The following is a 17,090-nucleotide window of genomic DNA, read 5'->3' on the forward strand; positions in this document are numbered from 1 at the left end:
GAAAATTTCTGAAAGGGTTTATAATGAACTATAAACAGTTGCTACCACTGAGGTATTGGGATTAGTGGGAAGAATGGAGAAGGATTTTTAACTTCTTATATTATTCTGTGGTTTGAATTTCTTAAAGTGTACACAAGTTACTTTTATGATAAAAAGAAAACATTAACTTTTTAGATTAGAACATAAAAAAGCAAGGGATACACTTATAAATTGCTTCAATATATTATTTTTAAAGAGGAGGGGGAGAAAACCACACATTTTGAGTTCCCAATAAAAGATGATAAATGAAAGATGAATATCAACAACTATTACAGAACAGCCTGCACATCCTGCCAGTGTTCACACACGGAATTTGTCCACTGGTTAATGTTTTGCAAAAACTTGCACTCTTGAAAAGATAAATGATGTATCACCAGATTTCACTGTACAAATTCTGGGTTGACTCTAGCTGTGTATGCAGGACACAGATTTTTAAAATTATAGGGCTGGAATCGTAAGAAGATAAATAACTGAACATTATCCCTCATATGTAATCAGAGGACAAAAGCAAATTTCCTTGCCAATGTTTTGCTTTATTCCTGGCATGAATTTTCAGTGCTTTTTTTTTAAAAATCAAAATATTTAATAAGTTTCCATCTGATTATTAGCCTATGATTTGACAAAGCAATAAATATATGCTACACAGCCTAAGGTTATTTCTCATTTCTTGTATCTTATAGATTTCAATTTCTTAGAAAAGTCATATCTGATTCTATTTTAACTGCTTGTGTGAAAAGAGTACAGAAAACCTTTCTACAATTGTCTTTCTGTCAAGGAATTTTCTCCTGTGTCTCAGTTAAGTTTCAGAATTCTTAAAGTTTAATTTCCTATGCATAGAAACAACTACTAAACCTTCCAATTTCTTTTTAATACTAAAGGATAAATATAAATTCCTTAAAATTTCCTTTTATAGGAATCTAAAGTACCATTCAATGTACGTCTAATAGATAGACATTAAAATGTAAATGTTAAAATGTAAATTAGACAAATATGATACTTTTTATTATTTTCCCAGACCTTTTAAAACAACATCTGCCGTTTTTGCTTAAGAAGACCACTTTAGGTATGTGAGGTGAAGGAAGGATGAAATGGGAAAAATACACTCCACTTTTAGGTCAAGGAAATACTAGAAATTTATAAATTAGAATTACTGAAAGGTTATTAAATGGAGGACAGTACAATGCTTCATTTATGTGCCTCTAAGTTCTTTGCCTATTAAATTTATACTTACAAGGAGGTGGCATATAATGTCGACAAGATGACAGTGAGGCTGGTGGAGGGGGCTGGGGCTGGGGCTGGGCAACCATGCTTGATCCATAACCATCTATGGATAATGGCTGACTCGGGGCAGCGGCAGCAGCAGCCTGATGGCCAAAGATTGCAGCTCGGGAAGAAGAAACAGGACAGCAGGGGTCAAATGCAGATGCTCCATGAAAACCAGCACTTCCATGACTTCTGATACCACTGCTGCTCAGGTCTACTGGCAATGCCTGCTGTATAAAGAGGAACTATGTTTTATCTTTCTAAAATTTGGTCAAAACATTGTTTATGGTATACTATAAAAGTACTCAATGTAATCTAGAAAAATAGAATCAATAAATTTGAAACTGGTAAAATTTTGAGTGTGAAGACCTACTGAGCACCAAAAAACACTACGTGTATCTTGGATTGTAAAAATTATAGTGCTTATCCACTTAAAAACTATAATCAATTTTAAATAATCAAGCATGTGATAGTGCTTGAACAAAAGTTAATGTATTATTTTAAGATCTATTTATCTTCCATATACTAGATCTTAAGAGAGAAACTTTTAAATCATACGTTGATATCCTCCTTTACACCAAAACTCTGACCGGTAATTTAGGACTCCTTCAGAAAACATATAATCATGCCACTGAAAACATTCAAGGTTTCAGGTAAAAATCTCATTTTTAAACTGTACACAGCAAGGATTCAACTAAAACTCAAATAGTGAAAACATTATCCAAGATAACAAAGGGTCTAAGATTATTCAAGCTAAAACTATTAGCTTTGCCTCTTAGTTACCTTTTTCACTTAAAAAAAATTAAACCACGATTACTTTTATTAGTAAGATAATTTTAGGGAAGGATCATTTACCAAGTTGAAAAATCAAAGAGTCTAAATTCCATCCCTACTAGAGCACTTTGAAAAGTCCCAAGGAAAACAAACGCTTTACCGTCTACTCTAGAGCAGATAACAGAAACAGAATTGCTTCTTTATATTCTTGAGTATTTTAAGTATAAGCCTTTGCTTAGTGTTCAGTACAGCTGCAATTTTTTAAATGTGATTAAAGAAAATGAAGATGTTATATATGGAATAATATGTAGGGATTGTTCACTACTGAAAGCTGGGGGGCTAGAGGTGAGGAAAGCGAGGGTAATGCATTTAATAGAGGCCCAGGTCACTTAGTCCAGTGAGGAACCATAGCGGTCTTAGTATATTTTTAAAAATTTATTTTATTATTATTATTTTTAGAGACAGAGTGGTCTTTGTGGTTTCAATGGCCACCCTGTTCAGAGGATAAAAGAAACATAAGAAACTCTGGATATTAAAAGGGAAGGAGGAGGATGGTACAGAATGAGGGAAGGACAATAGAACTACTTTCCTCTTGTACATTATGTGTCTACAATCAATTAAGTAAATATCTGACGTCTTTCTTCAGAGTTGGCAAATACAATATCAGCTTCTAATGTGGATAAATAAGGTTTAAGAACAATATTTTAAGATTGTGAATTATTACTGATGACTCAAATCCTTTGTGTATTTCCTATTTATGTTAAAATTTGGCAAATGGACTGGAATATTAACATACTATGAAGGTGAGCAAATTTCCTATCTTCTTCTCCAGTCAGTGATTAAGAAAACTCCCAAAGAGTGAGTAAGGTGGGGTGAAGGTCCTCCTAGAAGCAACCGAGGGTAAAGTTAAAAGTAGAGAATAAAAAGGGGGGAAAAAACCAACAGAGAGAACCCTCTTCTTCACAATTCCAAGAGTTCACTCAATTCTTATTCTAGAAGGAAAAGTGGGGTTAAGCAAGATGGTACAGAAATAGCAAATATTACTTATTTGCTGTCCAGTCGCTAAGTCCTATCTGACTCTCTTGCGACCCCACAGACTGGAGCCCACCAGGCTCCTCTGTCAATTGGATTTCCCAGGCAAGAATACTGGAGTAGGTTGCCATTTCTTTCTCCAGGGGATCCTCCTGACTCAGGGACTGAACCTTGGTCTCCTGCATTGCAGGCATCTTTACCACTAAGCCACCAGGGAAAGTGAAAGTGAAAGTTGCTAAGTCGTGTCCAACTCTTTGCAACCCCATAGTCCATGGAATTCTCCAGCCAGAATACTGGAGTAGGTAGCCTTTCCCTTCTCCAGAGGATCTTCCCAACCCAGGGATTGAACCCAGGTCTCTTGCACTGCAAGTTGATTCTTTACCAGCTGAGCCACAAAGGGAAGCCCAAGAATGCTGGAGTGGGTAGGCTATCCTTTTTCCCGCGGATGTCCCCGACCCAGGAATCAAGCCAGGGTCTCCAGCACTGCAGGCAGATTCTGCACCAACTGAGCTCTTAGGGAAGCCCTTTACATAGATCATAAATAATGCATAACACTAATTAAACTATTCTATCAAAAGAGAAAGTTACACCCAAAGGAGTAGTATGATAGAGTCAAGTGACTACTAAAACTTCTCTGTTGTTAAGACTAATTAATCCTCCCCAATCTTTCTCTGCCTATCTACAGTCTGACAATGAGACACCACACAATTATAAATCCTAAGATTAGTCTCCTTCTCCTCAGCTTCCTACTATGTCCACACAGGTCTCAAATATAGACTATATGAGACTATCTCAGGTACATGTGGTTAATTTCAGAGTCCTACAAAGAGCTACACGAATCTCAAACTGTTCATATCTCCAAAACCTCACTCTTTAGCTTCATATCCATTATCACTATTGAATGCCTGATCCTGCTGATTTTCCTCAAGGTTTGTGTATACTCCAAATACTTCTACTTAGAGACAGATGTTAGAGAAGATCTCCTAGAGAAGGAAATGGCAACCCACTCCGGTATTCTTGACTGGAGAATTCTGTGGACAGAGGAGCCTGGTAGGCTACAGTCCATAGGGTCACAAAGAGTCAGACAGGACTGAGCAACTAACACTTGAGAGAGAGAGAGAGATGAGCAGGTCACACCTATATTTGACACAAAACAATAAGAGATTCTACCTACAATTAAGTCACTCAGGTTGCTTTTTTAGGCCCAAAAGGTAGAATAGGTGTAGTCAATCAACAGATGTTAGTACTTAGAACTGCTGTTAACAGAGCCAAAACATCATCTAAAATCTCTTTAATCACATTTCCTACTAAACCCTTTCAATTTTTTTTTTTTATATCAGCAGCTAGTTTCTTCTTAAGGGAACACTTCACTTTCTCAATTTTAATTTGTCAGAACCAGAAGAGATAATCATCAAAAATTTAAAAGACGAAGCAAGTAATGTACTTGAGGAAAGGCCGGAGGGTACAGTGGAGCAGTTACTCTGAATTTCACTTTAACTTTTTCTAGCCCATTTTTTTTAGCACATGTGTCACTTACCATTTTATATTACCCATTTTGTTTTTTAAAGTATGCACCACCCAGGTTTACATCACAATTATACACAGAAACAATACAGCAAAAGTTAAAATAGCACATAATACCTCACTTTATTTACTCCACGTGATCACCAATATGAATTTAACACTATTTGACATTTTAAGTACTCACTAATAATATCAACCAATTTACTTAATTAGCAAAAAAAATTATCAGTAATTTAAAAATTACTGATAATTTTTTTTGCTGACATTTCAATTTCCCAGAAACTAAAAACCTAATCTGCTCCTGAGAAACAGGAGGTTCCTCCCTGTATGGTTTTGCAGCTGAGAAGTCTGTTTATTTCTAGATGAGTGGAGATTACCGGGAGGCTCCAGAAGAGGAGGTAGAGGAGGAAAAAACTGGGAGAATTCCCCAATTTCTCATGAATGAGGCTGACACTGCAGTTTCAACACCTTTGTTTGAAATGAAATCCTAAACATTAAATCCACCTATATTTAACTAAAAACACTGAAAAACATTCCAGAATAAAAAATAGTATCCAATTATCCACATCCCTGGTCCCCTCAATTGGTTGCAATCATTTACAACATGAGAAAATCCTAAATACTTAATTAAAGAAAAAATCACAGGTCATTAAATTATGCCACTCTTGTAGCGGCAAAAAGAATGACTTATTTGTTACATAAACTTTATCATTAGGTTTTTTTCTCTGGAAAGAGCTGCAATTTTAAAAAATTAAAGAAAAAAAATATAAATAAATAAATAAAAAATAAAAAATTAAGAAGAACTCATCAAATTCCACATACCTGGTCATGGTAGCTGGCACTGGAAGTACTATTTGCTCCACAAGGTGGCTGTACTTGTGGAGGTCTTTCCACAGGACATGCAGGGTCACTAAAGGAAGGAGACACTGGGACGGCTGGGTGGGGAGGATGATGATGGTGGTGATGATGCTGAAAATGGTGGCCATGCTGCTGAAAGCAACTTGTGTGTGGATGTCCTAATGCGTGGTGATTCTGCGATGGCCCTCCACAGGGCGAGTGCTGGGGACAGCAGGAAGGTAACCGAGGCATTGCAGGAGGGCCAGTTTCTGTTACAGCATTAGACGCAGTTCTCCTCGAGTCATCTTGAAATGAAAAAATGCACAGATCAATTAAATGATCAAGTATCACTGTGTAAAAAATATGTGTGTGTGCTTAGCTGCTCAGTCATGTCTGACTCTTCACAACCCCATGGACTGTAGTCCACCAGACTTTTCTGTCCATGGGATTCTCCAGGCAAGAATACTGGATGGAGTAAAGTAGCCATTCCCTTCTCCAGGGGATCTTCCTGACCCATGGACCAATCCGGGTCTCCTGCATTGCAGGCAGATTCTTTACCATCTGAGCAACCTTGTGTATAAATAGGTAAATAATAAGTGATTAGTGAATTCAAGTATCTGTAAATAATAATGTGATATAGTCACATTCTTAACATGTATATCCTGTAATTTTAGGCAGTGGTCTTCACTGGGATTTTCTTCCAAGCTTCAAGAGGCTTATATTAACCATGATGTTTAAATATGGCAATAAATCACCTTTTCCTAGGTCATGATAAATTATTAGTTTTTTAAAATAAATTATTAGTTTTAAATTGTATTTTAAAAACTCCAAAGTATCATGGGAGTCCTTTCACTATATACAACAAATGCTCTTAATACTATAAATCATTCCTATATAATGAAGACTACTATGTCATACTTCTTAAAATCTTAACTTCTTAAAGATATAACTATCCAACTCAGAGCATATCTGGCTAAGTCTCACTAACATCCAAAGTCTTTTCCCTTTCTCTAGTCTCTAAACTCAGACCCAATAGAACAAAAGAAATGATAAGATTCTACCTGGTTGAAAATTAAAAGTCTCTTGTAATAATTTTGTGACTCAAAGTTGAATAGTGGGATAAAAGAATGGAGTCAGATGGGCTTAAATTCTAATCCTGAGCCTGTCTAATTTGAGTAATGTGACCTTAAGAAAGTTATTTAATCTCTTTCTCACCTATTAAATGTAGCAGTAACTATCCTGCATGGTTGTTCTTAGAAAAGATAATAATCTTCTAGGTACAAAACATCTGAGTCCTAATTATGCTCTGTCACATGCCCAGAGTTACTTTGAAGGTACATTCTCCCAGGCCAGAAGAAAAGCAAATGTGTCCCCAGAAGGTTTATCCTAGTGTTTCAAACTCCTCTAAGAAACAGTACCCTTTCCTCAAACTACATATGTGCAAATTAAAAAAAGATAAAAATGGAGATACATTTTCTACTTAAAAATAGAGGAATAGAAAACCCAAAGCCTGTCCTTCCTTTCCCCCACATGACTCATGAGGCATCTCCTCAGAATTCTTAGGATTCTAGAGTACACCTGTGTTCCAGCAATATTTCTAGAGTAACCAATACCAGGGATACCCTATTGCTATTTGGCTCACAATACAAAGCTATTCTCTTCTGGGTCAATGTACCAATTAGGAATCTTCTGGTTATTTACAAACAATACAAAAAATCCAACCAAAACTGGCTAAAACAATGAAGGGAATTTACAGACTCACATAAATGAATCTGGGTGGCTCTGACTGATGGGTGTGATTGCAGTACACCTCCCTGTAATTCTCCAGGGTCTGCCCTCCTATACATGTCCTATTCTGCTGTTGCTGATTCTCTTCTGGGCAAACCTAAACTCTTCCTAAACCCTGTTAGGCAGTATTTCTATTCTAAATCTCTGAATATTGTTGTTTTTCCCCCTCAAGCTCCTATTCTGGCCTATTTGGGCTAATTTCCTGAGCCCTTTTGTACAGGTTCTTAACCTGAGAACTAGAATTCAGGAGTCTGTAAACTCAGATAGAAAAGAATTACACTAATCTCTAATAGCCTCCTGGAATTAGTATTACCTTCTTATCATAAGTTGAGAGGTTAAAAATCACAAGTAATTTATAACAAAACCAAAAAAGATAAAAAGTTAACAAGTTGTTCACTTTTAAAACATAAGTGATAGCAGATTCAAAGTCAGTTTGATAACTACACCCCTTTCATTCATTTGCATTTCAAATTTCTTGAATAACCTGGATAGAATCACAACTGGCATACTAGGAACTGACTATGATCAACAGCTATCTTAGTTATGCTGAATCAAAAGTAGCTATTTTCTATAGGCTATAATATTTATAGCAATATCATTATTATAGGATCTTCACTTCCTACAACATTTCTGAGGTTATATCTCAGTCCCCATGTCAAAATGTTACACAAGTAAATGTCATTTATTATGTGTTACTTCAGAAAAGAAAATAAAAAACCTTTAGGACACTAAATCCATTCAGTGGATGGACTAAATGACCTTCATGGTTCCTTCCAACTGTGACACATTAATTTTACAAATCCGAAAACTCTAAGACTCAGGAGATAAGTCTAACCAGAGCAAGAGACCTAGGGACTGCATGACCAAAGTGATAGATATGACATTTATCTGTTTAAAAATGACTTGCCCTCTTGGTCTTCAATTATTCCAAAAACAAAGGTCACAGTGAGAGAAGAGGAAGCACAATAACTATAATATCCTTAAGGCTGAATACATATTTAAGGGGTTAAATGATTAACAGTATGCCCCTCAAAAGAGGACTGACCTTATAGCTCTACTTCTTAGGGTACAGTTTTGACTTCCAATTAAATTAATATGTTTTCCTACAGTCCAGAAGCTCTTTGTTGCTCAAACAAGGTAGAAATCCAAAGTAAAGACAACTGAATATCCTCTTGTTCAAGAGTTAATAACCAAAGAAATCTGCCAGAGCAGGGTGAAATACAAAGATATCTGATTAAGCAAATAAACCCTGCCTTTTTTTAAAATTAAAATTAGACTACTGAGTGTCCACTAAAAATAGACCATCACAAATCTACATCAGAGAAATTAACTCCATATCCCAGTGACATCAAGCTGGTTAAAGTACTTTTACTGTAATTCTAGGAAGATTACCGAGATGTACTCATGCATTTATTCATTTATTTGGCAAGTCTTACATATAATAATAACATGGCTAAGGATCTATAAAGGTACTGGAAAATACAACAGTAAAAAGGAAAGTCTTGACCATTAAAATAATTTAGGGATATTGTCTGCCTTTGTTGTTTTATCTCTAGCAACTAGAAATAAGCTACAATGTAGGAAGATCAATAAGCACTTGCTAAATTTAAGCTAACCTCACAAGGGAAAAGAGGCATACCTGCATGGGAGCAGCTTAGTGCTAAAAAAAGGAAGACTTGATCTTTTGTCCTCAAGGAGCTCATCATCAAGCACAGAGAAAAATTTAAAAAGAAATCAACCAGTATTGTAACAGAAGCTCTGGGTTCTAGCACAGTATAGAGCAACACTGTCCCCCAAGGAGTATCCAGCAACAACCAGGGATACTTTCGGCTCTCACAACTGGAGGGGAGGGGGCACTATGGGTTATTCAGTGGGGAGAAGCCAAGAATGCTGCCAAATATCCTACAATGCACAGGAGAGCCTGCCCGCCCTTACAGGAACTGTCCAGCCCAAAGACAAGAGTACCAAGGCTGAGATATCCTGGCATAAAGAAGAATACAGGATTCAAGCTAGACTATGTAAGTCTGAATTCTGGCTCTACTGTCATATAACCTTCACCTGCAAAATGAGAATAATGTTACTTCACCTGCAAAATGAGAATAATCATAGAATCTGTCTCATAGGTTATTACAAAAGTCAGAACTACTATAAAGAAATTATTAACCAATATTATGAGTTCCACAGGTTTTAGCTAATATTATCCACTACAATTGTTAGCTCTTTTTATATTGTGTTACCAGTGCCTAGAACAGTGCATGCTACATAGCATGCAATCAATAAATAGTTTGCTGGATAAATGAATACACAAGATATGTATGCATACGCTAGGAACACATTGAGAAATCACACAGATGATAAGTTGACTGGGGGCATGCTGAGTTTAGGTGACTGCAGAATGGTCCAGAGGAGAGGAAGCTGGTATGAAAATTTAAAACAAGGAGAGCAGTCTGGAAGCACAAAATGGTGAGTCATTGACTATTGGTGGCAAGTGAAAACACCTACAGTTATGAGATGGATCAGTGAAAACAGAGATGAGAATAGAGTTCTGGGAGAAAAGAAGATGAGGAGAAAATTTACTGCCAGATTTTTAAACACCCTGTTTGTTTTAAAAGGAGTCAAAGTTAAATGAAGGAGTTTAAGGTGAAGAAGATCCCTTAGGTGTACAGACTTAACACAAATGCACATGTACATGTATGAAAGGAATGAAACCAGCACAGATGCTGAACACACAGGCAAGATTAAAACAAGGTCAAGGACACAAAAAAGGATAAAGAGCAAAGATAAAGAAACTGGAAGCTACAGGAAGGGAGTTAAGAGACCAGCAGTTAGGAGATATGGATAGGTATAAACATACAAAAGTTTGTTTGTTTTTTTTACATACAAAAGTTTTTAATAAAGGGGCTGGAAGTTACACGTATTCATGCATGAGAACCTTCATTTATTTTTTTAATCCTCTTTCCACCCCCAGAAATGAGAGTCTTAAGAAAAATAAGACAATTTTGGAATAGACACTGAGGGGAAGGAAAGGGAAGGGAACTAACTGAGGTATATCATACTATCACAACTTATTACCAACAGCCCAAGATTTGATTCCATAAATTCAGGAGGCACCGATCTGCATGGTTCTATGATTTTTATCAGCCCCATTTAGAAACCTGGATAAGAAAGAAGCTAGATCGCTCAAGTGATTCAAGGTTGGACATATGCAAAAAGGTGCAAAGAAAAGACAGGATGTGAAGAAAATAGATAAATGATATTCTACAGTCCTGGAAGGAAATGAAGCCAGCAGAACTGAATGCTCCTAATATAGTCTGACTATCTGTACATGCTTTTATCAGATTTATACAGAGGAACAACTTGGTCTTGAACAAGATTCTCCTAGTCTAGAGAAATGTAACATGATTAAGTCTATCAAAAGGGCCATCATCAAAAGATAGAATAAATATCATGGAGAGGGTCTACTCATGCAATGATGTTACTACTTAATAGATTAAATGTGAATCCTAACTAAACAAGGGTGTTAAAAAATAAGTACATAAATAAAAGCACTGAGATAAAGTTTTCTTTAAATAAAGTTAGGACTGTTTCAAAGTTGTCTTTATTTCAAAGTTGTCTTGAAATAAAGTTGGGACTGTTTCACATAACATCTAGATAAACATAAGGTACAGAATGCAACCAGAAAAGAGTATGCAATCAATAAATGAAATAAAAACCCATTTCACTTCTGCCTACATTTTATTTTTCAAAAAATGCAGTATTTAAAAGATTCCCCTAGGAAACCTCCTTGTTTCCTCAAGGTTCACCTTAAGTTTCCAGGGAAGGGAGATCTAAACCAGACACAAGCAGTTTTCCAATCTGCTCAATGTTAAGTTATAAGGATAGAAGAATTAAACATATTATTAAAAGCAAAAAAAATTTTTGATATAAAATATATGGTGGTTTCATTATTAATGGTGATTACTATTATTACTGGTGATAGAGGCAATCTACGATCCATAGGGTCTATGATGTCTCTGTTAGTAAACAGCAAGTTCCTATCTCTGTGCCATCATTCAGGAGAGAAAAACGGCTAGTTTAAGACCTAGTCAAACAGCTGATAGGAAAGAACCAGAGACGGCACTGCTAACTGAAACTTAAGAGATAATCCATAAGCTAAAACTATAAAACTTGCTCTTTAAAAATTTTTATTGATATATAGTTGATTTACAATGTTGTGTCAGTTTCAGGTATTAAGTGACTCAGTTATTTACATATATACATTCTTTTCTGGGGGGTGGAGTGGGTGGGCTTCCCTGGTGGCTCAGATGTCTGGAGAATTCCATGGACAGAGAAAGCCTGGTGAGCTATGGTCATGAGGTCACAAAGAGTTGGACATGACTGAGCGACCAACATTTTCACACATCACTTTCACACGTACTCTTTTTTTACATTCTGTTCCGTTATAGATTATTACAAGATACCGAGTATAGTTCCTCTGAGGTATACAGTAGGTCCTTGTTGGTTATCTGCTTTATATATCAAAGTGTGTATATTTTAATCCCAAACTCCTAGGGATGAAGGAAGAAACAACGTGTTGTTGCAAGAAGGAAACTGTTTTAGAACTATTGAGAAGACCATCAGCTTCATACTGCACACAATCAGCACCAGCATATTCCCTTAACTCCCCAGGGGGCCCTTCTTGCATTTATTTTTCCCTTTTTTTAAAACTATAAAACTCTTAAAACATAAGAGTGAATCTTTGCGACCTTGGGCTAAGCAATAGCTTCTTAGACACGACACCAAAAGAATAAACAATAAAATTGAGGAAATGGACATTGTCAAGCTTCTTAAAACTCCAACTCCTACGTTCAATTCTTTTGGATACATATTTAGGAGTCGATTTTTGGGTCTTATGGTAACTCTGTGGTTAACCATCAGAGTGTCTTCTACCATTTTAAACTCCTACCAGATGTTAATAAAGGTTCCAATTTCTCAATATCCTTATTAACACTGGTCATCTTCTGATTTCCTGTTTCTTGCCTTTGTTTTATTTAATTATAGGCATCCCGGTAGGAGTAAAGTGGAATTTCATTCTGGTTTTGATTTGCATTTCCCTAATGACTAATGTTTTCATGTGCTTCTTGGTCACTTATATAAATGACCTTCTTCTTTGGAAAAATGGCTATGTACATTCTTTGCCCATTTAAAAACTGGGTGGTTGTTCTTTTTACTGTTAAGCTGTGCAAGTTCTTTATAATTCTGGATACCAGACCCCTCTCAAATATATGATTTTCAAATATTTTCTCCCATTCTGTAGGCTATCTTTTCACTTTCTTATAATTACCCTTAATGTACAATAATTTTAAATTTTGATCAAGTCCTATTCATTTTTATCTTTTGTTGACTGTATTTTTGGTGTCAGCCATTCAATTCTCCCCCATCTCTTTCAGTTGACCTATAATACTCTGGTAACATAGCACACAGGAACTCAAATATGAAGTCACAGTCTAATTCTAATAGAGAGCACTTTGTTAACATATGATGTTTATTCTAAGAATATACTCTTGCTAACACGGCTAAAATCTTAATAACAACCATTCTTTTTCTAACAAACAGTCTCTCCCCGCCCCTTTTTATTTTTTAAACATACCTCCTGTAGAAGTACCAGTCATACTATTGCTTGTGAGAGTAGTTGAAGTCTCTGACACTGTGGAGGGTTGGCTACTAGTGACAGCTGAAGCAGTATCAGAGGCCTGCTCAGAGGTAGATGGATTTGAATTGTTAATGGAAGCGCTTGTGGTTTGTGATTCCATTCTCGCAGAAGTGGTTGGCACTACAGTAGGTTCTACAAAATACAAAATGTTTATTTAGCATTTCAAAACAAATTAGGCAACGCGTTATATTTTAATGAAAGCTAATATTTTTATAGCTATTAAACTTAAAATGTGAACCCTCTGATAAGTACAACATATAGTTTAAAAAGAAAAGCTTTCGTAAAGTTAAATCAACATTAAAATGAAACGGTACTGTATTTTTAAACATATATGTGCATACTCCAATAATTCAAAGGACTAATAGTTTTTTTGGGTAAGGACTATGTAAGTTTTCTGATCACAGGTAAAGTAAAAGTCCCTCTGCTATGTTCACACACATTGTCACAGTACACAAATTGTACTTTCTCTGGTACCTATGGATTTTAGAGTCACACGGTTTGGATAGAAATTCTGATTTCACCACTGACAGATTGATCCAGGAGAAATTACTTAAATACTCTCCATTTCCTCATCGATAGAACTAGTAAAGCACAAAATTTTCTTCATAGAACTGTTGTTAGGATGAACAGAGATCACACATATGAAGCACTTATATATGATGCTTTAAAAATGGAAGTCATTTAATAAACATTAGCTGTGATTTTTAATATATTTTAATTTTTTACATGTCTTTTGTATGTTTTCCCCCAATTTTTTGCAAATATTTTTATCAGTGCTTTCTAATAAAAATTAAAGTTTCTGTAGTAGAAATTAAAAGAAATTTCAGGTAGACCTTAACTTATGAATGGGTTCTATTTTAGACTCTAATTATTAAATGACTTTAATAATTAATAATGGGAATAAATCTGTCCAAAGCATAGTCACAATAATTAGAATTGTAAAGAAGATATTTAAAAGTGATACAGAATAGAATGAGAAGACAACCATTCTATACAATGCAGTACAGGAGACTGATTACTGAAAAACAAATAGTGCCTGTTAGTCTAAACGGAACCCTATACTTCAGATGCTTAAAGAAATATATTTGTCTAAACTTAAAAGGGAGAGGAAAGAACTTCTGTTTATTTGCCAATAGTTTACCTGTTTCTCAGTCAGAGGTATTGAATTTTTTGGCTGAATAATTCTTGATTGGAGGTGGTGGCTTAGAGGTGGGCTATCCTTTGCATCATAAGATGTTTAGCAGCACCCCTGGCCTCCATCCATTAGATGTTAGTAGCACTCTCCCTCCACTCTGAGAATCAAAAGTGTGCAGATACTGCCAAAGGTCTCCAGGCACACAAAACGGCCACTAGGTAAGAACCACTGTTCTAACTAAACTTATGTTTTAGATTTATTTTTAGTAAGATGGAAGCCTTCCACTGAGAGAAGGGAGTCTTATCTACTAATCACTGGAATACTTTTAACATAAAAGTATTCTGTTTGAACTAAATTCAAGTGGATTAAAAAGTTACTTAGATGGCAGGTGTCACATGGGAAAACACAAAAAGTTTCCAAAAGAGTCATCGATATTTAATTGGATAATCTTTAATAAATCCCTATTATATTAACCACTTCTTACAGATGATTTATGGTATTTCCAAAATAAAAACCAAGACATTGTTAACTGAAATGTAGACATTGAGAATAAATTCTCTCTTCATAAACATCTTAACTCCAAAGTATTGGTACTCTGAAAGTTATGATCATCCAAACTGCCAACAGCCAATATTCGAGTTGATTGCACAAGGCCCCTAACTCTTCTGACCTAACAAATGTATTCTTTATCTAATTTATAGCTAACTGCCAAAACTAATGGACTTCCCTTGTGGCACGGATGGTAAAGGATCCAATCCATATATGGCTTACCAAATATTAAGGACATTATGATTGAGGGCTTCTTTTTAATTTATTTTTTATTGGAGTATGGTTGCTTTACAATATTGTATTAGCTTCTACTGTACAGCAAAATGAATCAGCCATACATATACATATATCTCCTCCCTTCTGGACTTCCTTTCCATTCAGGTTACCACAGTTCATTAAGCAGAGTTGCCGACCATTTCCTTCTAAGATGTAACTATCAGTATCTGAAGATAATTCTCAATTTGAGGGAAAATTCACAAATGTATTCATATATTCATACTTGCTTACCACATTTCCTAACCTCTGCTTTCCAACTCTAGCGTTGTTTCCTCAGTTACTTGGGTAGAGCTGTATGTAAGCCAAAGAAGTGACGTGTAAGTCTTAGTCGCTCAGTCATATCCAACTCTTTGCAACCCCATGGTCTGTCCATGGAATTCTCTAGGCAAGAACACTGGAGTGGGTTGCCATTCCCTTCTCCAGGGGATCCTCCTGACCCAGGGATGGAACAGGGTCTCCTGCATTGCAGGCAGGTATTTTACCATCTGAGCTACAGAAGCCCTGTAAGCCAAAACGAAACACTAAAGCTAAGCAGCCCATAAAGTAACCATATTACACTGAAAGATAACGTAACTTATAAAAGCAAATTCAACATCTCAGATAACTAGTATTAATCATTTAAACTCAGTTACACTGCTTTTCTGTTCTGTATTTTAAAACTGTTGTTTCTATTTTTCATAGTAAAGTTAAAGTATGACAGCAATATTATAAATGAAAGTAACACATAAGTCTGAGGATAGATCAAACTACCACTTGTAAAAATAATTATTTCTAAGAAAACAACTACCAAGCAGTGAAACAATAACCAGAAACAATTTTTAGACACAACTTACAAACTGGAGTTATATTATCAATTGAAAAATAACATTAGGATATCTGCCAACTTCTCTGTAATTTAATAATATATTATTGACATATTATTATTATTACCAATAATAAGAAGCAATAAGGTTTCTAACATATTAAGATATTTCATTTTACTAAATTGTCTTCATAATTCCACACTGCTAGCATTCCAACTTACCATCTTCATCAACAGTAAGGTCCACAACTTCTGCTGCATTCTGCCTCAAGGGCTGTATAACAGTAGACATTCTATTGCGGTTCCGTGGCTCCTGTGGTCGACTTGTATGAGAACTTGAACCTTGGCTCCAGTGAGATCTATTGTGTCCAAGGGTTGACCGAGACCTAAATAACAAAATTTTTAGTCACCTAAGAAATCATAAGCCTTTCTTACAAAATAAGTTGTGAAATTCTTCATGCAAGAATTCTCCAGAAAGATAATCACAACAGAATTTAAAATTATGACTAGCATAATGCCGAGCACTCAATAAACATCTGTTGAATTAAATATTTAATAAATGTTCATCAACCAACTGACCTAAGAAAATGAAAAATATGCTAGGCCTATAAAATATAGGATTCTGTTTCAAGAGTGCTGCTCTCTTTTCAAGGTGTACTTTGAATAGTCACCTGGGTTATAATCAATCATTTACATTTTATGTTAATACCTAAACTTATTCACCATAGATATAGTAACAAAAATATCAACACCCTAAATATTTAATAACATTCACATGATCTTCAGTGTTGGGAGTCCAGAACCAAGTTGTTTCTGGGACTGTCCTAAAAGAGATTTGAAGTACGAGAGATTTCTTGCTATCAGGAGAAGTAAGGATAGTTGTAGCTAGTTTACTGCAGCTAACTATACTTTGGCAGCTATACATAACATCATTGTTTGAGCCACTTTATGCTTTAAAGGCATATAACTACAAACCCTCAACACTGAACTCCTTTTATCATCTTTTAATTATGTGTATTGTACTAAATTACTTACAGGCATATATTTTATTTTTACAAAATTGTAAAGAATTCACTGTAATGATCTGGATTAAAGGTACAGAGAAATGGTATATAGAATATGCAGTTCTCAGGAACCAAGGAGAAAAAATAAATGTTTTAGGAAGATGGGGTTTGCTACAAAGTTGGTTTTTCCTCCTGCCCAAAAATGTAAAACTGCCTATATCGAGGGTGGGATGTTCTGAGAGAATAGCACTGAAACAAGTATACTATCAAGGGTTAAACAGATCACAAGCCCAGGTTGGATGCATGAGACAAGTGCTCAGACCTGGTGCACTGGGAAGACCCAGAGGGATGGGATGGGGAGGGAGGCAGGAAGGG

At 35.7% G+C, this 17,090-nt stretch overlaps 1 protein-coding gene across 10 annotated transcripts in view; it reads right to left on the reverse strand.

Annotated features, from left to right (window-relative positions):
- RNF111 (ring finger protein 111) overlaps positions 1-17,090 on the reverse strand; it is an 82,740-nt gene that overhangs the window by 16,376 nt on the left and 49,274 nt on the right. For 8 of the 10 annotated variants that reach the window (XM_043471828.1, XM_043471825.1, XM_043471820.1 and 5 more), the window contains exons 4-7: positions 15,934-16,097; positions 12,887-13,081; positions 5,455-5,774; positions 1,271-1,532 (exon numbers count right to left, since the gene is read on the reverse strand). In XM_043471828.1, coding sequence (XP_043327763.1) covers positions 1,271-1,532; positions 5,455-5,774; positions 12,887-13,081; positions 15,934-16,097 — 941 coding nt within the window. The remainder of the gene's footprint in view (positions 1-1,270; positions 1,533-5,454; positions 5,775-12,886; positions 13,082-15,933; positions 16,098-17,090) is intronic. The other 2 variants (XM_043471829.1, XM_043471824.1) reach the window with 1 other exon arrangement.

The sequence above is a fragment of the Cervus canadensis genome, chromosome 6 (assembly GCF_019320065.1).
Source record: "Cervus canadensis isolate Bull #8, Minnesota chromosome 6, ASM1932006v1, whole genome shotgun sequence".
In the NCBI taxonomy this organism is placed as follows: Eukaryota; Metazoa; Chordata; class Mammalia; order Artiodactyla; family Cervidae; genus Cervus; species Cervus canadensis.